Source organism: Ischnura elegans, chromosome 6, assembly GCF_921293095.1.
Source record: "Ischnura elegans chromosome 6, ioIscEleg1.1, whole genome shotgun sequence".
In the NCBI taxonomy this organism is placed as follows: Eukaryota; Metazoa; Arthropoda; class Insecta; order Odonata; family Coenagrionidae; genus Ischnura; species Ischnura elegans.
The window spans coordinates 10945215-10971807 of record NC_060251.1 but is presented as its reverse complement, the minus strand read 5'-3'; the positions used below and the strand labels follow the sequence as shown (position 1 = coordinate 10971807).

General features: G+C 42.4%; 1 protein-coding gene across 1 annotated transcript in view; it reads right to left on the bottom strand.

The window, feature by feature from the left end:
- Positions 1 to 20138, bottom strand: part of LOC124161597 (sestrin homolog) — a 54624-nt gene extending 34486 nt beyond the window's left edge. The window contains exon 1 of the mRNA XM_046537982.1: positions 19576 to 20138. Within this exon, the coding sequence (XP_046393938.1) occupies positions 19576 to 19596 (21 nt within the window). The 5' untranslated portion in view covers positions 19597 to 20138. The remainder of the gene's footprint in view (positions 1 to 19575) is intronic.
- Between the last annotated feature and the right edge of the window lie 6455 nt (positions 20139 to 26593).

Genomic DNA, 26593 nt, shown 5'->3' with positions numbered 1-26593 from the left:
CATTAGCTATCAGCAAGAACGAACCCGGTTAAAGAACGGTTGCATGCAGAAAGAGCGTGCTATGTCACGCAAGCAACCGGTAACTAGGTAAGTGGTCAAGTCCCACTTCATCATCGCGATTAAGGCGTGATCGTGTGAAACTGTCCCGAACCCCGTTCTATTCCCGCGAGATCAGCGCATGCGTGATGAAATGGACCAGTCTCCAATACCCTACACACTCTCAACCTCTCCTGATTCGCGTCGGCGCACCAGGAAACCGATTAACAAGGCTTCCCAGCTGAGGCAGAGTTAAATATAGGCACGGGGCGAAGAATAAGCATCCGCACCTAGTCTTAAGTTAAAAAAAGTTAATATGGGAAGTTCAGCCGGTCATTCTGCCAATTTCAGAACACTAGTGAACCAACGAGACACGAATGCAGCATGCACTAGCCGCGCCAATTGACAACAATTGCGATTTATTACCGCCAGGCGGATCGCAAAAGCGTACGAGAATTAGATGCGGTTGTGAGCGTTCTCGGCGTTGGGGGAAAAAAAGCACGCAGCGAAATGCGAATGCCATGCATTAAACGTTTGAAATGGAATGGACGTGTTTACGTAGCAAGTCTCTCGAAAGTTAAATAGACACCTGATATTGTTACGAAATGCGACTCTTAGCCGACGGCAATGTATGGATATTATAGATACTGCTTTATTCCCTTCGGTTACTAGACATCCTATGCTGCCCAGAGCTCTGCAGGATATTAATTGTGAAATTCAGTGAATCTTAATAAGAGCTGAACAACTCATGAGATGTTTCCTGTAGATAGAAAATATTTTCACAACTTCAAGTGACTTGCCTTCCAATTTTCCAATTTGACGCTGATAGATAAACTGGCTTGCGAGACCGTTGAGAGAAGCCATGGCCCAGCAGCCTCAAATATCTCATACGCTCTGTAGTAGTTGTGGGAATTCCAGTTACGCTGTCCTAATGAATCCGACCCTTGGACTGTGAGTAGCCGGCGGCAAGTGCGTAATCACACAGCCAGAAATAGCAAATTCACGTTTTCTAGAATGAATCAGTTCGCCCGCGATAGTCATACACCTCATACGACTAGAAGGTGACGACTACGTTGGGTGACGAGGGAGAGTGACGATTTTGTGACTAGCATGTTACACGCTTCCATTTCCGTTGTCTTCAGTTTTAAAAGGGCAATTTTTTTAACAGGTGACTGCTGTGGCATTGGTAATTAGAAATGGTTCCCAAGGCCACATTTCCCTCCAACAAAGAGCGCGCCACGAGAATATAAACGCGCCTGTCCAATCAACAATCAACGAAGGCAGCAATCCAATGTACTGGAAAACAACTCTATTCTACGTTTTTAAATTACACTCTTTCGGTTAAAATTGTCGTATTTAACTCACCCTGTGCGATTATTAAACATTGGTTTCTAAAGTAAACACAGTGACGCAACTGTTAAAGAAGTGTTCGTTATTGTTGAAGCAATCTTACAATCACCTAGCACGTGGCTAGCGGCGTCCAGCCCTGTTTAGTAATGAACAATTGTGGCAAAATCACTCTAAAACGTAATGAAAAATGAAAATGATGATGCTGTAAAGCGATACCGGTAGTACCAATAAATTTAAAATTGTGGAATCGCTCCTGCATTTTCATTTTTCATTATGTCACGTTTCCACTCCATCTCGCCTGAAACCTCAGATTATATTCTAAGATGTCATAATCCATCACTGAAAACAACTGAAAAATTAAAAATTCATAAGTGAAATGCATAAATTCCTGTTTAAATGAATTCGATCCGTAGTTAAACAGAGGAGATTAGAACTTCCATTTCCAAACATAATTACCGTCTTCACAGAAAGAAGCGAGGTACCGCAAGGCGATAGTTTACAGCGGCTTTCTAGGAAAGATGGTAAGAAAGACAGTAAGAATTTTCTTTCTAAGAAGAATAGTAAGAATAAGTTAGGTAGAGATGGAGGGAAATTTAGAGGAAAGAGGCTGAAAACCCAAGTGAGAAGTGGTCCATTGAGAAGTTACGACCACGAGGAAACACGTAAATCTTATGCAACACGGTCCGACAGAAACGTAAGCCAGACGAGCCAAAAGATAAAGCCAAATATATTGTAAAAAAATAAACGTAAGATTGAAATATATAATCAGTAAATTAATAGCCTCGACAAGAAAAAAGAAAGATGCTCTAAATTTCAAGATTAAGGCTCGTAACTCCCGCTCCGTCGAACTTTCTCCCGTAGGTATGTAGGATTCAATAGGCTGGCATGAAGATAATTGTTAGGGGCACTGAAACGGAGATGGACGACGCGGAAAAGGTAGCCATAAAATACACTATACGGTTTACTACCCAAAAGTTTACGTTAGGCAAGAGTTCAATTTCATAAAAATACATTAGTGGTTGAGAATTCAACAGTCACACGACATCCTTTGAACATCATAATATCTGCTGCGAGGTTTCCGAGATGAGAAATATTTTCACGCTGAGAGTGCTGCAGCAAACTTACAGCATTCCCGGGGGTGCCGACTAACAAAAAAATATTGGGGGGGCCCAAACCGGGGATCTTGCCCCGGGAAATTTTATAAGTAGTGAGTTTTAAGTTTTTTAAGCACTTTAGAAGAGTCATATGATCAAAATTAGAACCCTGATAACTCGAATCTCGATATCTGGACACTCCGGGGAAAATCGACAAATCTGACACATTTTTTCCTCACACCCATAACGGGAAGAGGGCTCGTTTGTGAACAGTAGGAAATAATAATCACTTGTGATTCCACCGCTCTTCGTTGATTACAAAATACAAAGTATTATTTCAACAGCTACCATTATATTTCAAAAGAACCACAGAAAAAAAAAAAAATAGAGGACGGAAGCATGATATTCAGAAAATACATTGAAGCGGAACAGGGGCGCAGCTTGAAATTAAGGGTGGGGGAGGTTTAGGTGCAACTATTATCGGAGTGTGTGGGGGTATGGAATACCCACCAGGATAAGCGGTATGTGCGAGATTAATAAATTGGGGAATTTTAAGATAAATGGTTCAAAATGGCGAGTTTTACGGCTTTCTGAGGGATATTTTATTAATCCTTACACTATCCTATTAGTAATATCAATCCGATTAATTAAATGGGATTAAACTTAAACATTTCTCTCAGCTCTGGGGGGGGGGTGGTTTATCCCTCAAAACCCCTCCCCCCTCGCTGCGCCACTGAAGCGGAAGGAGTTAAAAAGAACTTATGTCTTTTTTTGTTTAGCCCCATACTTCGACGCTCACGATTGAATTTCTGTCGTCCAAGGGGCAGCTATGAAGTTCCCGCTTGCTATTCTCGTTTGTAAAAACACATTCAAGAGGACAAAATCCGGGAAGACGGACATCTCAAAAAAAAAAGTTCCCGAGCTGGCCGCCGCATAGGTAGGTCAGGGACACACGGACTTCATTTATTTCGCTCTCTCGTCCGGGGGCAACCACCTCGCGTCCTCGCCACTCAAGCTATCTGACGCAACAAAGAAGCAGAACAAAAACTACGAGCTCAATAGACCGCGAAGTAAAAAAGCCACCAATTGATATTCAAAAAGTCACGAAAACGAGCGATGAAAAGGCCACACGTGAACCCAACGTCGGGCAATTTCAAATAACTTGAAAATGTGCAACGTACAGTACACAATACGGTTCCTGGAAGTAATACTTTACGGGCATCTTGGTTGACAGTGTCTGGCTAGAGTCAAAAATAGCAATAAGTACCCTTATTAAAGTATAAATAAAGATAATTAATAGTAGCGGGCGTAACTTATACACCCTAGAAATAAATAGACTGATGAAGTTGAAAATTGGTTTGTATTGCTACATATTTGTAGACTTCGGCAAGTTACCCACACTTCTTGACCATAATTTTCAATGGGTTTACGGCCGGTCAGAGAATACATTCACTCACCGATCGATCTTTCCCATAATACGACACAATGGTTTCAATTGAGGGGACTAAAAGGCTACTTCAACACGACAAAAAAAACGCACATGAAATTTAGAATTACGGGGAATTTAAACAAAAATACAAGGCACCGCCTTGAACTTGAAATCCACCGATAGATGCGCCACCATCGCCGATAACGAACCGTTTCCGAAAATTACATACTCGGGGAAGACAGTCAAAACCCCCTTTTTAAAGAAGTTTGAACCACAATTGACAGAACAATCGACAGATATTCAAAGTGTCGCACAGAGAAAAGAGCGGAGGAAGGTTTTAAAACGGGGAATGAAAGTCTCTTCCGGACACCCTCGGCTGCTTTAACGAGTGAAATCGCACTGGGAAAACAAGATGGCTGCGCTGCGTTATTAATTCCATTCCAAGTGTCCGGCCGGCGGGTAGGGTGACCCACATTCAAAGCCCCGAGCCCGAAGGCACGGCGGTTATAGGAGGGGAAAGGGGGTGGGGGAAAGGAGTGCCTGTGGGGGAAGGGGGCTAAATCCCGTATACGAGTGGAAGCCGTAGCCATGGAGACGACGAGTACATTGTTAAGCACAAAAATACATCGGAAATGGACAGAAGGGAATGCAATGAGGTAGGAAACGGAATGTGAGCAACGGACCGAAGCGGAAATTTGAAGGAAAAGCTTTCCAGGGGAAAAAACTGGAGGTTAGCGGTGACCCATAGAGGTAGTGGAAAATTCTGATTCACCACTTCCGAGCAATTCGAAGAAAAAACTCGGAAATTAAATAAAAGGCCACTTCAGCTGTATTAGGCTACATATCCTAAAATGGGAAACGAACAAATACGTCACGAAATATTTAAGCAACAAAAGCCAGTGACGCAAATCTTTTTAAACCGATTAAAAAGGCGCCCGACAACATAGTGGAGCTTCAATGATAGGGAGAAGGGCATCCTGGGTCTAGACACATTGGTTATTTGCACAGCGCCGCCAAAAATCACGAGAAACGTGCAAAATGAACGAAGGGGAGAGAAGAGAAATGCACCTTTTCGCAAGTCTTGAACTGTGACGACGAACCCACGGCTCTCCGAAACGAGGCCTTCGTGTGTCACAGCGACGAAGAAGTGGCGATGAGCTAACATTGGATAAGTGACGCACAGACGACGACGAATGCAGATGACGGGCGATGGGGGAGCTCATACCTGCATCCACCTCCCTTTCCTGATAAACCAATCTCATATACGACAGCGAGTCCCCGACACAAGTTTTCCTCCCAACATTAAACGAAGAGGCAAGATCATACTAATCTACGATAATTAAGAAAAATTTCCTTAAAAGTTATCTGCCCAAAGAAGATAGGAGAACTTACAATCTTCCTAGTAGAAAATATACCATGGAGAAATGAGTCACTCAATTAGGTTTATGAAAAGAATTCTCAGAAATGCGATGAAAACAGGCTGGCTACTTTTCCCTCGTCTGACCGAGTTTTTAAGTGTGCTGAGAGTATAAGGGGTCCTCATTAGAGAGGTTTTGAATCCATGGGCTAATAAGTAAAGCAGGGAATATCATAAATGTAAGTCAAGGGTCGATACGATATTGTAACAACGCTATGAATCTACCAGAAATATTAGGATGTGAACCATTGCTTGAAAGTCATCTATGCATTAAAATTAATGCATTTCGTAAATTTGCGGGTGAGACAGAAAGAAATGAAGTCAGGGATAATTTGATAGCTACGTACTATGATGTAATTGTGGATGTACTACTGGATATAAGACGATGAATACAAAAGGGAAATAGATAAGAAAAAGAATAGCTAAATTTACTCAATTCAATGATTAACGAAAAAAAGACTACAAATATTCACCGCGATGCCAAAACTTGCTATCGTTAGGACATTATAGTTGATTTGTTGTTTGTCAAATATAATTCCCAGCAATAGGCAATAAATCCTTTATGCATAGAAACGAAATGTACTTGCAAACTGCACAAACAAATGGAAACCTGTGGGTATTGACGGGAAACAATAAGTGGCAGAAAAACGGAGAAGTCGTCGTTTCTATGAAAGAAGCAACTCACCGATGACCGGTACAAATCTCCACAACGATCCGACGTCCACAAGAGAAAAGCAGAGACAACTTTCAGAGAAATGGTGAAAAAAAAACACGAGTGACCGAGTCGCCTTATTAGCTAACGGCCGTAACTTCTGCCGACACCAAGATTTCACCTCGTGCTAAAAGCGCAAGGCTTGTTCTTTCTAAATATCAGTTGCGTCAATCGTCGCCTGAAGAGACGCCTACTTAACTCATATTCAGAAAAGGGACCTCCCAAACCACGTATTAAACCCGTCGCGACAGCCACTTTCGTCGACGAACACCAAGAGAAAAATCAAATTAAGTACATCTACAAAATACCCTGCGAGCCACCTCTAGGGTGTTTGGCAGGGGGTGATCAATCACCAGCATGCAATTAGAACATGCATAACACACAGTACAAAATACGTCACGCATACTAACAAATTATACTACCACATGCTGTTAGAAATAATAATAAAATTAACAAACATGCATTTAGTTTTAAATAGGTTAGTAGGCTACACTGCAAGTCATCTAATCTATGTATGAGTTTTATCGCTGCCGTTATAATCTCTTATTGATCGTGGAAAAAAGACTGAATCTGTCTGTTCTACAGTCAATCTCTCTTATATTATTTATATGATATGATCTTCCGTAGTATGTTGGCGTCCGTAAGATATGGTTACCTTCATTAGAAAAGACACTGCTCTTGAATATACCTAAAAGGTTCAGTCTATTTTTCACTCTACGGTCTGAACAGAGATTCGCATCCGAGTTCACCTATTTGTAAGAGGTCAGTCACACTAACAATCGTAACGACCTTTCACGTACCTGGCAGCTCTTCTTTGCACGCGTTCTAACTCTGTTATTAAGCCTTTTTCATGAGGCTCCCAAACACTGGCAGCAAGTATCCACATATTACGAACAAACAGGCTTTTGCAAGGAATTTAATTTTGTTCCCAAGACATGCCTAATATTCGCAAGTGCGAACGAAGCAAATTTCGTTAAACTATTATTATATCTATACCCTGCTGGCCACTTCTTTCAAGAGAACATTGTACCTGATCACGCTGAAAGACTCTCCTTTTATAGAATTTTCTTTAAGAAAGTCTTGTCTATTATAACTACAAATCAATCAACAACCGATCTATCCATTGGCGCATCACCCGTAGATACAGAGAAAGATGACACCATAATAATATGGATCAGACTTATAGCGCAATCTAGTCTTAAAACGAGGGGTCTTGTGGTATTGGGTACGTAAATTAAACTAATAAACTTCCTCCTTCGAGAAACATCCACTCCTCCCTACGGCCGTTTCGCTTTCACGGCTTCAGGAAGATTTCCCTCCCCAGGCGAATAAGTCACTCCAAGGTTTTCGCTCAATTTTCGGAAAGAAACTCATCCGTAGGCTGGGCTACCGTAATGCACCTAAACGAATCAACCTTCGTCTCCGGAAGCAAATAAAAAAATCACGGCCCGACGCGGGCATCTTAAAATTTCTATTTGGTGAGTCATGAAAATTGAGGGCATACTCACGCTCTCTCGCTTCAAATGAGTTGGGTTTGAAAGGATATTCGTAGAAAGAGATTTCAAGGTGATCGGGGCGATATTGCTAATCGTCATTCATCACAGAGCGGAGATGACGAACACACCGAGACATTCGAGAATTTCGCCGCACGAAAACTCCGGCATCTTGTCCGTCATGGAATTCGTAAAAACTCCCACCAATATACGCAAGTGGGTGTGAACGGGGCATCATAAATGGGCCTGTCACTTAGGAGCTTGATTTTTGTTGCCACAATAGGAGGTATTTAATAGATTTTCAAAAATGTCCGCTGCAAGGCGATGATCGCTATCATTCTTAATATTCACAATTCTATCAAAGAAAGAAAACGCATCATGAGAATTTAAAAAATAACTTGTGAAGCTAAAATATTAGAAAAGAGTAAAACTTCACCAGTTCACAATACGGTGGAACTAGCTAAGTATTATTCTTTACCTATACACAAAAAGTAGTTTCAACAAGCAACGGATCAAATCATTAAATTTAAATCGGGATAATTACCTTAACAACCCTCGCGGCGAAAGCAGAAATCTCAGTAAATCCATATAAATGCGCCAGATGTAGAAGATACCTAGGAGGACCAGTGGCTTAGCGACGGGGGAGTTTTCCAAGTTACAACCCCACCCCCCTCTCGAACCTTCAAAAGAGGCGACAAAAACGAGTAAGATGGCCTCAATAAATAACTTTCCAAATTATTAAGAAGGGGTAGGACCCCCCCTTTGTCCTGTGGTGTTTTCCATACAAACCGGGAGGGCCCCGAATCCGGTAAAACCCCCCACTTCAAAATACTGGCTGCGCCATTGCTGAGGACAATCTTGTACTGTAATATTCGAGATATAAGCCATGAAAACAAACAAACAAAGTCCCGTCGAAAGGAATAAAGCAATATGTCTAATTGAAAAGCATGCACCGGTATGCGATCAGTACTGCAGTGGAGGCAGTTGGCAGCTGGCCGTGAACAGCGATCGTTCAACCCGGGAGAAAATACCTCTCGCGTGACTCGTGAATTCCCACCTATGTCACCCACGCGATATCACTCCCCACCGGCCTAGAATAGGAACTCCTACAATCTTAATCTTAGAGCAAACGAGAAGTGACACAAATTCGTCGAAGAGTGCTAAGGGACAATTAAACTTCAAGCTTCACAAATAAGCAGGGTTGAAAAAGAGAAGAAGCGAAGGTAGATGTGGGGCTCGTAATAAAAGTAGCAGCCATCACCACTGCACGCAAATCGCACGCTACCAAGTGGCTCTACCACCTATCGCAAAGAAGAGCTGCCACGTACGTGAAAGGTAGTTATAATTGTCTTGTTAGTGTAACTGACCTCTAAGATAAACTCGGATAGGAATCTCTGTCGGACAGTAGATTGCAAAATAGACTAAACCTTTTAGATAAATTTGACTTGTAGTGTAGCCGGCTGACCTATGTAAAACTTAATGCATGTGTCTTAATTTTTTATTATTTCTAACAGCTTATAGTAGTATAATTAGTTAGTATGCGTGAGGTTTTTTGGACCGTGTGGTGTGCATGTGGGAGTCCTATTGCATGCTGGTGATTGATCACCCCCTACCAAACACCCTAGAGGTGGCTCGCAGGGCATTATGTAGATGTATCGCGAAGGGCCGCACTGCTGTGGCACAATAGAGTAGGGCAATTATTTCACGAATTCAGCACCGCAAGTCTAATTCAATCAATCATAATCCTACAGCAAGCGAATAAAATTGAAATGGGTTCATCGAAGTCGCAGAAAACCCCGCCGCCAAGGTGAAGCAATACAAATGTTACTATAATTACGGCTTTGACAGAAATTTATACCCGCTATTACATTATCTACCTATCAACTTTGCACAGCAAATATTGTGAATACACAGTGAATAGTCTCTGCACTCTTCGAGTGGAAACCCAATTGAAACTCGCTCTCGAGTGCGGATCAAATATACTGCACCTACTTATTTGAACTCCCCGCTGCAGTAGCCCCCATAGCATTTCGGCCAACGGTATCACAGCGCCGCGGTGGCTGAGGTACATGGAAGGGAGCTGCAATGGAAATTTCCATGACGAAAGGGCTAAGAGAAGCGTTGTAGCTTCGTGCGGGGAAAAGCACCCATTCCAAAATAACTTCGATCGCAGACGCATCCACCAAATGCCAATGCACATCACGACTGAACCGCCGATGTACGCAGTGATGATGCATAATACGATAATACACCTACATCTGCATAATACCCTGCGAGCCACCCCTATGGTGCTTGGCAGGGGGTGACCAATCACCAGCATGTAATTGGACTCCCACATGCACAACAAACAGTCCAAAAAACCTCACGCTCACAAAAAAATTATACTACTACCAAATGCTGTTTGACAAAATAATAAAATTAATAAACATTTTTACATTAAACAAAGTTTGACATAGGTTAGTAGGCTACACAACAGATCATCTAATCTACTTTTTTTTGTTTTTTATTGCCGCCGCTGTGATCTTTTATTGATCCTGGAAAAAAAGACATTCTGAATCTGTCTGTTCTGCAGTCTATCTCTCTGATTTTATTTATATTACCAAGCTTCTTCTGCATTTTATTATTATTTTTAACAACATGTGGTAGCATAATTTGTTATCATGCGTGACGTTTTTCGGACCGTGTGGAGTGCATGTGGGACTCTAATTGCATGCTGCATCCTGGTGATTGATCGCCCCCTGCCAAACACCCTAGAGGAGGCTCGCTGAGCATTACGAAGATGAAAACTGATGTGCAGAGAGGATTAGCGGCTTTAACCCCCGAGATAGAACCACCAAGAAAAACCGGAAAAGACCAAGTCGCGAAAAAGCCACGATCATTTTTCCGAGGCACAAGCATAGGAATTCTGGGAAAGCGAAGGAATGGGTCACGCAGTTCGTTCACCCAGCTCACTCGAGACTGAATCGCTCCACAACCACTCATAGCTCCAGCGATATACTTTCGATAATATTTGCCGGAAAGGGAATTCCCATTCTCCTAGGGAAAATGATCGTGTGAAATGGCCATTTTTCCGCCACCAATGAAGCGATCACTCGAGAGGGACGGAGGTTAAGGAGGATAATTGAATGGGTTGGTATCCAAGGGGCAAGGTGATTTTTTTCTCAACACAATTAGGTAAAGTTAATTGTTAGAATAAATACACAAAAACCTGGTTGCCAAGGGAAACGAGTAAGTCTCAATTCTGAGCTGACATCGAGTGCACATCTAATTGATCTCGATTGTTTTCTATGTCTAATTTCTGTACCTAACTCTGTATAGAAAAGAGAAACTACTCGTACCCCTTGGCTTCCAACCCACTCAATTGTGTTATACAAATAAAGAGGACCTAAAAAACAAAAGACACCCCACAAGGAATGAAAGAGCTTTCTCTAGTTCGCCAAACCTCCCAGTAGACACTCACGCGAACACAGCTGACGATTGCTAGCATTGCAAGGACTGGAAGTATGCGACTCGCCGACGGAATGACGAATTCTTTCTCAAAAGCCATGACTCAGGAGGAAGAAGGCAATATCAGTGTCTGGCAAAAGAGAGGAAAACGAGGGGAAATCCCGAGGCAGGAAGACCCCACGTCAGACAGTGCGGGAATACAGTACACATAATCGGTATGTTCTGGTCGGCTCCAACCTTACGCCGACTGCTCTATTTTTCATCACCACAGAAATGACAACGTTGGCACAAAGACCTCGCAAGAGCCTATAGGTATTAAGGGGTCCTTGGAAATCATATTCATTTCCCCTTCAAATCCAATCAACTAGTGCGTGAACGTGCTAGAACGCGTGCATATAAGAGCTGCCAGGTTCGTGAAAGGTCGTTACAATAGTCTAGCTAGTGTAACTGACCTCTTAGATAAACTCAGAATCTCCGTCAGACCATAGATTGAAAAATAGAATAAACCTTTTAGATAAATTCAAGAGCAGTGTCTTTTCTTTCTAACGAAGTTAGCCGATAGAACTAATAAATAGACTGCATGACTTGTAGTATAGCCTACCCACCTGTGTAGAACTTACTGCATGTTTCTTAATTTTATTATTATTTCTAACAGGGTTTGGTAGTATAATTTGTCAGCATGCGTGACGCTTTTTGGACCGTGTGGTATACATGTGGGAGTCCAATTGCATGCTGAATGCTGGCGATTGATCACCCCCTGCCAAACACCCTAGAGGTGGCTCGCAGGGTATTATGTAGATGCAGAACTCCTACAAATACGGCCAAGGGACAGAGGTGGTTGGTGTGCACATACATTCCACTGAAATGAAACCAAGGGTTCACGTACGTGTCTGTAGGCATTGTATTCGGGCAGACACCCCTTACCCCATGACATCACTGGAGTGCCACCCCCAATCCGAAAGCCATTAGAGCGAGTGTTCATAGAGAGCGGGAGTTCTTAGGTAGGGGGGGAGGTGTATCCACCCCTTACTTCACGAGGTCCCTTCGGAAGCGAGGGCGAAATAACCCCAGCAAGGACAAACATTGAGCGTTATGAAAAATTACCAAGCATGTGCATGAGGGTACATCTACATAATACCATACCGGAAACTGGGATTTGTAAAAAGAATTCTCGTTAAATGCCCAAAAAAGGTGAAAGAAATAAGCTACCTGACTTTAGTGAGGCCTCACTTACAATATGCTGCTAGCGTGTGGGACCCTTACGAGGTTGGACTAATAGCTGACATCAATCGAGTACAGCGCAGGACGGCCAGATTTCTCATGAGTTTTTACGACAAAAAGTGCAGCGTTTCAAGTATGTTACACGAGTTAGGATGGGAATCTTTACAGGAGCGTAGAAGGAAGTATAGGCTTAACTTACTTAGGAAATTCGAAGAAGATACTTTCTCAGATAACGTGAATCACATCCTTCGTTTACCATCGTAATATAGTCGACGTTACCTTAAGAATAAAATAGAAGAAATAGACTGCAAAACAGAGCTCAATCTCAATCTTCCCTCGTACTATTAAGAATAGCAATGTTGTCTCAATTGATAGAAATAATGGCGTCGCTCGCTAGGATCACTCATTGCATGTTTTTTTCCATAGTCCTAGCCTTGCATGTATTTGTTCTAGGAATTACTAACCATTAGCAAGTATTTTTTATGAATAAGCATGTATATTTTGCTAGCATGCGTAACATTTCTATGACCGTGCGGTGTGCATGTGGCGGTCCTCTTGCATGCTGCATGTTGGTGATTTGTCACCCCCTGCCAAACGCCCTAGAGGTAACTTGCGGGGTACTATGTACATGTAGATATTCACTCAATATGGTACAATTGGGATGGAAAACAAGGAACGAGGAATACTTTTAAGGGAAAAATGAAAAGCATAAACATGTTGCATGAAAAATAGTGAGAAAGACCTGGAAAACCAACCACCCCTTTCACTTCGTCTAGGACTAGAAAGCGTCACGACGCCTAGTTTGGGTGCAAGAGGGCTCACTCGCCTCACCGGGAAACTTGGCAACGCAGCACACCTTTCGCGATGAATGTGTATGTATAAAAAATAAGCCCCACCTCAGTCAACTTTCGTAACGCAGCGACAGAGGCATCGGAGGAGCGAGCCCCCCCCCCCCCCAAACCCATACACGACGGCGGCGGGCTCCGCATTTATATTGGACAGCCTCGAGTCGTGTCGAAGCAATGAGGAGAATATCAATAAATAGTATACTTCTCCCCCAACCACCAAATTCTTCGCCTGATTGAAAAAAATTAGTCAGTTTCAATCGTCGTCTTTCAACAGACGTTTAATATATAAACTCCACCAATTAAAATACCCCCGATCCGATATTCTTTTCATAAAAGAATATCTCTCAAATAGACAATGTCTTCCTTACGCTTAGTGTAAGCAGGCGTTCCACAAGGTTCGATTCTAAGTCCGCTGTTATTCACACTTTTTGTTATTGAGATACCACACACCACTGTACACTGATGACAGAGCTATTACTGCAACGTCATGGCGTTGAGACACTATCACCAACAAACTCAATACACACCCAAATTTCATTTACAAATTGAAAATACGAATCAACGCAGACAAAAGCACACACATACACTTCTCATGCAGACGTAAATTTGCGTCTTGTTAGATGAAAAACTAAAATACAATGCCCATCTTAAATATTGCTCGAGAAAGGCAGCAATAGTCAGGTAATCACTAACATCATTATCCTTCCTCACTTTTCCATTACCCCACAGCTGCAGAACCAAATTATATTTGAGCGAAATTTTTGTGAATTCGAAATCAATCACGAAGATACTCGAAACCTTTCAAAATAAAACGCTTCCCCTACTTCTAAACTGTCTACTTTCGATAACCATAAATGAAGATCGTCCTCGACACGCACGGTGGAAGCACTCCGAAGACCGGAGCTATTCTATGCAAATCGCTAAAAGCTTCCACCACGAATCCCTGGCATACAACTATTGTATAAAATCAGTATTGCCGATGGACCATTTCAAATACAACTAACGATGGAGCGAAGTAGAAACAAATGAGGCCGTATCGCAGCCAGGGGGAGCCCGGACCTCTCCTCCCCCCGAATAAGAAAAACACGAAAGAAGCGTTCTTCTTCATAAAAGAAAACAAAATATTGAAAATTCATGAATTTAAAATATTCTTATTTATCAAATGAAGATTTTTGATCATGAAACGTGTTAAAATAAGTTTAAAACCCATTACTTGGTACCCTGTTTTTCAAAATTTTCTCCCCCCTGGTGTAGGACCCCCCCCCCCCCTCCCGGACGAAATTCCTGGCTGCGCCACTGAAAAGAAGAATAAACACCCGTGGAAAATGTATTTGAAATACCGCGATCAGCGCCGAAAGCCGTGACGGTTGCCGCGACAACGGAGACCCCACGAATTTCCTCATGAGCCATCGCTCGAAATAATTCGAGCAGCAATGGTGCCTATGACCCAAACAGGAATTGCGAGGATACCCGAGGACATGCTCATCCTTCAATATCTCATCCACTACACTCCTTCAATTGATTCTCCCACAAAGTGTGCACTGCGGAGCCACAACCTGAAAACTCGCCCAATGTCTTCAGCATTGACATATCTTGACCTTTATGCCGATAAAAGAGAACTTTTTGAATTCATGCGGATATTGCAAGAAACTGTGAAACATCACGCCCATTCCCATTCGAAACAAATGAGGAGACATGATGGAAGTATTCTGACACATGTTAGCGCTCATCATATCAGCGCTAATGCAGCCCAACTGTTCCTAAAGCAATGTCAATGGGACATTTTCGATCACCCGACGTGAAAATTCGACCTGCTGCCGTGTAAATTCCATCTTTACGGAGAAATGAAGATGTGGATAGGAGTACTAGCCACATTTCCCTTTCATACGGGAGAGGGCACCATAAGTGCGCTCAATATTAATTAAATAAATTTTAATCAATCAATTCGTCTTCTATTCATGACTTATCGGAGGTAAAAAAAACCGTCCTCGTACAAAACGGGATTTCCATAGCCCATCAAATAAATACAACTCACACAGCAAATTACTGTTTATCCCTAACAAAATAAGACTTTGGATTTTTAGTGCATTATTGGAGCCGTCTGAATTGGAGATTTTAGTGCATTATTATAGCAGCTTACGAAAATTTTCGTAAGCTGCTATAATAATGCACTAAAACCTCCAATTCAGACGGCTCATATAAACCCCTAACGGACGGGATAGTTTGAAGTCACTTTTGCGACTAAAATGTGAATGCAAGCACAACATCCCCGCCGTAATGTCATAAACCCACCCCTTGAAATGAATGGTGGTAAGAATTGGGGAGTTCGTTGATGGACGTTGGAATGTTGGGGGGGATGAGAGGTCATGCAGGAAGCAGCGCCTAGCGGACGAAAGTAGAACCGCCGAGAGACACATTGGCTGGACTTCCACCCCTAGAACATAAACAAGTTGGTGTTGGGAGCGATATTAGACAAAAGCTAGGAGAATAGGCGTGCTCGTTAACACACTGGAGGAAACTAGTTACCGAGAAGATGGTGGACTGTATTCACTGCAGCGAAATTTTGTCCTCTGTCAACAAACTTCGACTAAGACGAACAGTCACCCACTTCGAATTCGACGAAGTAAAAAAACCTGTTCCTGAATAATCAAAACCTAGGGCAGGCGCGTGAGACATTCTCGCGAGACGTACAAAAAGAGAACGCGATAGAGAGTTAAAAAAATGGAACCGCGCACTAAAAATAATCAAGAGCTAGAAACAGACAAAACACGCCAAGGTCGCAAACTAAACAAACTAATAAAAATCACCATCAAGTGAAACGCATGTAGCCTTATTGTACATGGTGCGCAGTTACAAAACCAAAAGTAGGAGCATGAAAACACCTTTATTTCACCACCGCATGAAGATGAGCAATTATCACGCCCCGGGCAAAAATGGATAACAAAGCTAGACATTGACATGGCAACGTGCTAAAGACAGCTGCGCTACTTGGCAGGGGGGGATGAAGTACTTTCGACCAAAAAATCAATTCCGCTATGACGAGCAATTAAAAAATTCTTTTCTTAGATTAAAGCACAGACATCACAAAACCGCGACGGAAGATAAAATACATTCACTTCGGAGAGAACTCAACTCTATTTAATGATATCATATAAAAGAGAATAAAATACATCGATTTTTGACCTGTTTGATCACCAGAGCACGAAGAAAACCATAACAAAATACCAACAAGGCATTAACACGATAAATTTAGATATCGGACAGGCACTGACCGACATAGGAATTTTCTCATCGTCCATGCAAAGAAATATTATACAAATATTACGTCAAAATGATACCGCCATATGAGGCAGGGGTGGATTACCAATAAACATGCTGCAGAAACTGCAAAACGCAATGAATTAATCTAATCCGTTTTTACAAGAAAGATCTACAATAAGCGGTGGAGGCCAAGTGAATACGATATTGATAATAATATCAACAGACACCGCAGCTTCCTGGCGATTGATCACCCCCTGCCAAACATCCTAGAGGTGGCTCGCAGGGCATTCTGTAGATGTAGAAAGGCGGAAATTAAACTGTACACTAACGCAAGACAACCGCAAATGTCGGACAACTGGGCATCTTCCGGGTGCTGGGCTTCCATTCAATTCAAAGCATAGATATAAAAGCAGACAGCTTTTACCGGCCAGGAGAAATTGATCATGGACGAAAGAGAAACGGCGTGTAACCACTGCAGCACCCGCCATACGCCCCAAGGCAGTGTGAGAAACATAGACACTGGTTCCCAAGGCAACAATGCCAAATAACCTCACATAATGCCTTCCTTGTAGAAAATATAATATCGCACAACAATCAATTTAAGTGCCTACAAAAACAGTATAAAGAGATACAACGATACCTGCACTGCACAAACGCTCAACAATCGCCCACCGAATCCAATCCGCTCATCTAGTAGCCCTAGTAGTACTAGATGAGCGGATTTAATTTGGCAGGCGATTGTTGAGCGTTTGAACAGTTAAACGCGCGGTCCTCCTCTGCAACTATCATATTTTAAATTTATTCTACTGGAAATGTTTTAGGAATTATAGGCAAAAAAGAAAACGAAAATGTTATAATCACACTAAATCAATTAACCAAATAAGATGTCCTGAGGTGTGTTTTAATTTTACGAAATGAAGTTAAAACTTAATATGCAGAAAATTAAATACAGAAATTCTCCTCAGTTATCAACATAGTAAAGTAAACATTAGGGGTTGAGATAGCTTGAGCAAACTATTACACAGCTCAGAATTAAACTGTGGTTATCTATTTATTAATGTACCTGAACGTGATTCTACTGTTTAATGAAAATAGTGAAAACAAGAGAAACATAACCACGCCTGAGACTTAGATAAAGAAAACACTAGAATCACACTAAATTAAATGAACAAATAAAAAGTATTGAAAAGGTGACTTCCAAACATGGATACGTCAAATTTCATCCACCCATATAGGCTCAAATGCATTTTTTTCTCAACGGAAAACTTCCTACAGTGCGATGCAGTTATATCCATTAATATTGGCATTATTACACATAAAAACGGAATTAATACGCACAGAAACACATGAACGATCAACATTATAATGTAGATGTGGACATGAGAAGTGAACAATAAGCAAACGCAGCTGCATTATTTGAGAAGTTAACGGAGGCTAAAGCCAATGTTAAGCGCCGGCCGGAGTAGAATGATCGCATTTACTGGTGACACAAGGGCAAACTTCGTGTCGAGAGCCGGAAGAGGGTGTTTCAGAAGCATAGAATGAGGAAGTGGAATATTTGAGAACGGCCCAGGGCGGCGCAGAGTCACTCAGCCAACGGATTCACAATTTCAAATGAACGCGTACCGTCACGGGGTCATATTGTTTAGCCGCTGGCCCACAACAATGGACAGCAACTGTGACTTCCGATTCAAATCGCATAAGCACATTATATTTAATCACATCACCTGAGAATACAGCACATCACAAAGACACCGCTTCATTATAGAATGTTTTATACAATTGATAGAGTTAAACGTCAATATAAAGTATATACACAATGAAACATGTCAAACACTATAAATAAGCGCATAAAAATAAAATATTTGCCCATATCTAACAAAATGTCTCCAAAACAGCTCCAACCTCAAGGCGTAAGAAAGGGTGGCATTCATCCGTGCTCCCAAAGAATAGATGACAGAAATACCAAAGTGAAAACCGTACATAATGATGCAAATACCACACCAACGTTATCCACCGGGTAAGAAAATGAGATGGTGCGGGCGCTTTAGAGTAATCTTTGTCGAACTAAATGAGATAATGAACTCGTAAAACAGCCAGACGTACCACTAAAAAAGGCGAAGTATACGGTCCTAAGGGCACCGTCACATTACTGAACTTCAACCGAAAAATTACGAGCAAGACACGAAGGAAGAAGATTAAACAGTTCGAAAAGGGGCGATCTAATCCGATCATAGGGGCATTTAAATACAAAAATAAATCGCGAATAAAAATACATCTCAGTAATATGATAAATAGTTCCTTAAGTATATAGTATAGCTTGGGTATAGCGGTCTTACCTTCCTCCTCAAGGCATGCAGAAGCAATATGAGTTCCTATTTAAGTATCCACCAACACGAACACCGAAATAACTCCCTCTTCGGAAAACATTTGCTGATCGAATCATTAGCCAACTTCCAAAGTGATCACATAAACACACCGATTCCTCCACAAATTGTGAAATCCGTAAACAAAAATAAGCAACAGGGTAGGGATTCTCCGGTAAACAATAATTATTCGACGAAGAGCCACGGACGTCGCGGAGTACTACTATATGCGGCGGGGAGTACCGAATTACACGCTTTTGTTGGGATTTGACGTTAACTAAGGCACGAAATGGAAGTAAGAACAGAATGCGGGCAAATAGAAACAGAATCCAACTGTAGCACATCACCTCCGCTGACGACAGCGGTTTCCTACGGTCAAATCCTTCCACCATATCTGTATCACCCTGTATAAGCGGCTTTTTAAACAACCATTTCTATTAATAGCTCAGCGAATCATTTTATAACCAGTGCCATCAACAGTTTACATCACAGTACTGCTCAATTTTAATAATAACAGGGCTTAATATTTCACCGGTTCGTTAATAGAGCACATAGCAAGGAATGCCATCACTTCGGGCACGTATTAACAGTGCATACTATCCCAGCATTAGCAAACGGATGGTAACAGCTCAAAACACGCTTCAAGGAGATAAAAAAATGAAATCTAGATTGGAAAACACGATAGTGATAGCACTGGAGTTAATATGATTCACCGGCCGCTTGGTCTTGAGGTTTTCGTGTGTGCACCACTAAATAAGCCGTAACTTCCTAGACACTTGGAAGGTACGACGATTTACATCGAGGCGCTGACGGTTTGACCGTATTCCACCGAAACCGTTATCAGTCGCACCTTCCTCTTGCTTCTAGAACACCATTCCACACCAAGGAACACTTTACTCACATTGTGGCCAATCTGCCCCATGTTGTTGTTGTCCGGCCGGTGTTCCAGGGGCGTTATGCCCGGCGGCAGGGGTGGCAGAGTGTCCTGCTCACTCGAGATGGGAATCTTGGCTGATCTTCGCGTCCTGCGACCTCCTTGGCCGGCCGGCGCCACCACCACCGCCCTGGGCCGCCTGTGCTGGAAAGGCTGGCAACAGCCCCCACACAGCGCGCTGGGATAGGGCACGGCGATTGAGGCGAGACGAGGGTCATCACCGTCCGGCGGACGGTGTGCCACGGACGTGGGCGACTGAGCCGGATGCCTCGTGGTCGCAGTCGATCCAATGCCCCCGGGTTCGATTCCCACTATGCGCTCCACGGAGACCGCCGTGTTTACAGATTGGTGGAAAGTTGATGAAATCAACGGCCCGCGTCGTCAGGGCTCGACTCTCCCGGCAGGAGAGTCACCGAACAATCAGATCTGCAACGGGTACCCTCAAAAAATTTGGTACTCAAAACTTGGCACACAGCAGCACCGAAGAGACGTCTTCAGGTTCCACGCTTCGTGATCCGTAGACGCAGCAGGTTCGTGACTTTTCACTCCGAAGACTTGAGGTCGGTTTTTTTCCTTTGCCTTCTCGAAGCCTGTCGTGACTTGACCCGTTCGGGAATATAGTCTCCTTCCTTCTTCCGGTATGTACTTCGCGAAAGCGTGTCTTCAGCCGACGATATTATATGAAATAACGCCGGTAAACTAACTAATATAAACTCTGGAACGAAGTTCAATACCGGACGAGCGAACAGAGAAACTTCCCAAGTGTTCACAAACCAGGCTCTTTAGAGAGCGGAGTGAAAAACGTACGTGCGAGCCTCGGGCAAGCTCTCGAACCCAACTGAGGAGAACTAGTTTCAAGCAAGGCAATCATCTGTTCAGTTACCTCCCCTGCTCTCCCCATCCCACCTGGCTTCGCTATGAGAGGGAGGGGAGGTAGGGGAAGTTGTGCGGGCAGAAGCGATGGAAGAGAGGGGAAGTGGGGTGGGGTGGGAGAAGCCGGTTTGGGAGGGGAGCTCAGCCATTGGTCGACTCGAAATTTGCCGCTCGGGTTGCATCAGCGCAGGAGAAAATGGAAAGAGGAGGAGGAGGCAAGTGGTGATGAATAGAAGAGGAAGAAGCGAAGAAGATATGGGGAGGCAGAGGACGGGGAGGTGGAAAGTGAAGTTGTGGTAAAAAGGGGAGGACACGAAAATGTGGGGGATGGGGCGCCTAGCAACCAGGGCTCCGCGGCTGAGTTTTCCCCTCTCACTCCACCCCTTCTGTTGCCAAGGGGAAATAGCGGGAGGTGGGGGGGAAGCCAACCGGCTCTCATTCAGCAACCGACTCCTGAGCGGTGAGGTACGCTAGGAAGATAAGTGCAGCGCTTTTTCGGTGAATCATCATCCGTCTGAGACGGTGCTGCATCGGTTGAGAAGCTATTTGCAGTCGTTTTAAAATGCAAGTTCTTTTAACCGTGGCTAGAATTCTTTGATATACCCAGCTGCTAATACTATACCAGGTGCGAACATTTCGGTGAAGATAGATGATGTTTGATCTCGGAAGAAGACAGTGAAGTGCTTTTAGCCTTCCTATTTGATTTTTTTTCGCCGCGTTGTGATAAAATTCTGGCCACGATTTAGGTATCATCTACGTATTATTGTCCCGCAAGTATCATTGTCTTGCATCCGGCATGCTGGTGATTTGTCACCCCCTGCCAAACACCCTAGAGGTGGCTCGCAGGGTTTTATGTAGGTGTAGATGAAGAAACGTCGGTAGTAAACAAGCGTACACAGACATTGGTGTATGAGTGCCACTTAACTTTTATTGAAATCCACCGTCGATTGGGGAGAAACGAACTCCTTTGCCTACATGTTGGGCAAAATATATCCCTTGTTTCATATTTTCTTTTGGATCCGAAAATACAGTGAGGTTCCTATATGATGTTCCCTATGTCGCTGAAAAAGATACTTGTTCATTATTCTCAAACAATCTAAGCCTGGATCGTTGCCCCCGATGCTGCTGCTGTTCCCAGTCTGTGATAGCTGTGTAATTTTACAGTGGACACATTTACTGCGTGACCGTAATGCACCTAAGACATTGATACTAAACTAACAACATTTAATACACTATTTGTACTCCTGCCGCGTGAGTCCTTGATAAACCGAGGAAGGGTTGTTATAAATAAATAAAAATAATTTTAGTTTAAGCTATTTGCTGGTGAATTCAATGAAATTTTAATAGAATCTACGTACTACATCAACCCAATACCATTTGAACCATCTTCGGCTGTTTGGCAGGGGGCGACCAAGCACCAGTATGCAAGGCAATCCAAACATAATCACCACTCGGTCATAATAAATAAAATATAGAATGACAAAGTTATAATGCGCAATCATTTAAAGACAAAACCTGCTGAGGTTAGAAATTCTCGTTTCATATCCATGCAAAAATTGAACAATGGAAAATGATAAATATGCAATGAGTCGTCCAAGCGAGGGTCGCCATTAATTTTATCAATCGAAACAGCATTGCTATCCTTGATTGTAAGAGGAAAGAATGAAATTTTAAATCCCTCTATTTCCTAATTTGGTATAATTTGTTAGTATGCGTGAAGTTTTTTGTACTGTGTGGTGTGCATGTGGGAGTCCAATTGCATACTGCATGCTGGTGATTGATCACCCCCTGCCAAACACCCTAGAGGTGGCCCGCAGGGTATTATGTAGATGTAATTATTCCTCTCCAGATACCTTCTAAAATAGTACGTTGGTGAACTAAGGAGATTTTTCATATCGTCAGAGAAAAACATATCTCCTATTTTGCTTAATAAATTTAGCCTATTTTATGTTCCTGCAAAGGTTCCTAATCTAACTCGCCTAACGCCTACTGCAGTAGATAGGAGAGTGAATAATCATGAGTAGAAATTGATCCAGCGTGCTCATATTCGGAGGCGTGCAATTTGAAAATCGGGCTAAGCCTCCCCTGTTGAGGCTAGCTGCATGACTAGCACACTGCGTGCATTGCAGATGAACGGCCAACAGTAAATCACGGGGTCTACTCACTCCCTAGAGATAGCCTCACCAAACCCTTAACATGTACCCCTACCTACCCCACGAACCCTATCCCTCAAATCGTAATCACCAGTACCGACACCCACCGCCCATAATAGAAGGGCAGCAGCATCGGCCAGACCCGAAAATGAGGTTTCCCCCAAACCACACCTTTCCAATACCCTGCATTGTGGCGCCTCGCCCAGTGTTGCGGCGGTGAGCGGAACTTAAGTATTAAAGAAGGTTTTGTTGTATAGGTAATGCCTCGTTCACATTACGATTGTCCTAGCGATCGTCCTAACGATATTAGGCCGAACTAGCCGTGTGAATGCATGTCCTGACAATAGTTCTCGTAGTTCTGAACGTTGCTACTTTACGATGGTTATGCGCCGGGAGACCGGAAAAGGAAGCGACAAAAGAATGACGAAAAGTTCAAGATGCTCTCTTGGCTCTATTTTTTTCATGGATTTGTCCTAGAAAGGAATAATATGAACGGAAGAAAAATTACTCGGTAAATACACGTTGAACACAGTAATATCTTGACCCTGCATACCTCAACAGCTTTGCTAACCGTCAATTTCCCGTTCACTTTATATGTCAGCACTAGGGGGCAACACATGTTTTAACAATCGTCGTGTGAATGCACGATAGTTCCAACTATTTCTGGAACAAACGTAATGTGAACGAGGCATAATCCCTTATGCCAGTAGTGTATACTTAGACAGATTACAAGACAGTGGCTATATGGATGTAATATTTCATATCGGAGGAGCAGCTTGTCTTCCGGGAGGTAATCAGTGTCGATTCATCGACTAACAGATGAATCGAAGCGTAGGACGACCCGGAAGCCAAGCAGCGCCTTCTGAACCACTCTGCGGAAAGTTCGACCAACATTTGATGACGTAATTTTAAGCTAGGTAGCACCATGGCTTTTATATGAGCGTCATTCCATTCAGAACTATGCAGGAGGACCAGGCTCACCATCCACCAATGATAGTCTTAAAAGTATATATGTTACAGGCATATAGTTGATTCACAACTAGGTCGCCTAATTTATGAATTTAATTTTTTATAAAGTTACAGCCCTGAAAAAACGGCAAAAATGACCATTCATTGTTATAATCTTCTACTGAATTTCTCAATTTTTATATAGTATCAGCATTTTCATTTTATACCAATGATCATTTTATGAGTTGAACAGCAAGCTTAATAACCATTTCACAATTGCTTATAAATCACAAAATTGAGTCAACTTTGACTTTTTTGCCGCCATAAATGATGCAATAAGGACAAAAAAATGAATTTAATTCATAGAACTTAGCTGGAGTAGCTAGGATGGGAATAGCTTCGGATAGCTAGCTAAGGCTATGAATATCCTAGTTGAAATTTGACTTCAAATATAGATGCTTAACTTCCGATGTCATGATGGCCAAGTACATACAAACATTCATGAAGTTGTGTAAAAAATAATCGTGAATAATAATTCGTTTTTAATGTTTACTTGAAAACCAAGCCTCATTTCTCCCCTTCATGTGAAGAAGATAGGTTCGCACAAGAAGTCGCGGGTTCTAGTCCCGCCTGGGTAGATTGCCCCTATCCAAGCCATATGTACGCGTATTATCTGCATCTACATACTACCCCGCATGCCGCCTTAAAGGCGTGTGGCAGGGGGTGTTAGGACACCAGCCGTTTACTCATAAATAGGAATTGCCATTAGCAATTATTAAAGTCCTTTATGGTTCGGGGGAAAACGGATTCCCTTATTTATCTGTTCGACTAAATTTATCTTTAAATTTATCGCTTCTGTCGGACCTGGAAATATAGTGGGGCTCTAATATTATGTTCTCCGTGTCGCTCTTATATATATATATATATATGTGTGTGTATACAAATGTTCATGATCATCTATGTCATAGCCTGGTGTGGTCCAAAAAGTAAAAATGAACAAAAATTGGTCTCGAGCGGCGTTGAAAGCTCTCAACTAGGAAATCCGAAAATGTGAATTAAATGCACGTTTACGGCACTATTCATAAAATCATCCGTGTCCAACATTTATACTATTGATTACAACAACATTTTCCTGGCGGGAATAAACTGCCTCATGTTTAAATCCTGGCATTTCATTCTGCCCTCAACCTTAATGATAAGGGATATGAAAACATCTTCACTCATCGTCAAGAAAGGTCGATAATAATTTACGGAAACATTGGCAGCCAACTCTTTCTCCAACATGGTTAGCGCGCCTACTCCAACGCTTTCATCTCCCATTTCTGGCCAAGGCCAACACTCCCTCCGTTTTCTTTTTTTTCGCCTCTTCTTTTTCAAGAGGCCTGCTCAGACAATTTTGACTAAAAAAGCTATCAAAAGCAATTTTGCTAAAAAAGGCAATCCTTCACTTCACAAGCTTCCACATTTGTTTAAATAAATATCGTCTTTCGTTGAAAATCTGGGTAACGCTGTCTGCACCCAGCTCCTTGAGGACACGCGCGGGTATTCCCCCCGGACCCGGAGATTTACCATTCTTCATAGATAGTAGTTAAGTATCCCATCGCATTGGAAAGAGATTTCTTCCATCGTTTCATCAGTACATCTACATAATACCCTGCGAGCCACCTCCAGGGTGTTTGGCAGGGGGGATCAATCACCAGCATGCATCATGCAATTGGACTCCCACATGCACACCACACGGTCCAATAAACGTCACGCAAACTAACAAATTATGCTGCCATATGCTGCTTAAAGTAATAATAAAATTAAGAAACATGCATTAAGTTTTACATACGTTAGTAGGCTACACTACAAGTCATCTCTTTATGTGTTTTATCGCTGCCGTTATAATCTCTTATCGATAGTGGAAAAAATATATTCTGAATCTGTCTGTTCTACAGTCTATCTTTCTTAATTCATTTATATGATCTGATCTTCCGCAGTGCGTTGGCGTACGTAAGATATGGCTAACTTAGTTAGAAAAGACACTGCTCTTGAATTTATTTAAAAGGCTTAGTCTATTTTCCAATCTACAATCTGACAGAGATTCCCATCCGAGTTTATCTAAGAGGTCAGTTACACTAACAAGGCTATCGTAACGATTTCTCACGTACCTGTAGGGACTTTCTCTAACTCGATAGCAAGTCTTATCGACGTTGCTACGTCGTTTGCTTATCGAAAATCCTACCTAACGTCAATTGGTTTTCTCTCGCAATAGGTTTCCCACCTGCACGCCAGATGGCACAAAAAACGTTATGCATGCTAACAAATTATACTACCACATTCATTCAATCCCACTTTCCTAATATTCTTTTAACAAAACCCATTTTACGATTAGTTTACGAGCTACTTCTCGAATAATTTGTGCCACGATGGATCAAATTTTAGTCTAACTCTTAGAAATTTCAGGGATTAAGTCTCTAATTGGGTTCCGCGAATGGTGTAGCTATGTTGTGGGGAGTTATTTTTTCTAGAAGTTCATACCTGCGTATTTTTTTCAAATTTAATTCTAAATGTCATGCATCGCACCACGCATGATATCAGCAAGGTCGTTTGATAGTTCATCCCTATCTTTACTACAACTGATTTTACTATAAATTACCGCGTCGTCTGCAAATAATCGTAGCTAACTGTGAACTCCTTCACCAAAGTCATTTACATGGAGAATGAATAGGAATGGGCCTATGCCACTACCATGAGATACGCCAGAAGGGATTCGAACTTCGTTGAAGTTTGAACCGTCTAATACTACCATTTGAACGCGGTCGCTCAAAAATTCTCTTATTCAGGAAATGACATCTTCATCTAGGCCGTAAGATTTCAGCTTTGTTAATAACTTTCCGTGAGGCACTTAATCAAATGCTTTTTAGAAATCAAGAAAAATCGCGTCTGAGGCTAGTTCTTTGTATGCGCGAGAAGGTATATCGTCTGGACCAGGTGATTGAGTTCTCTGAAGGCTTGGTGAACACGCT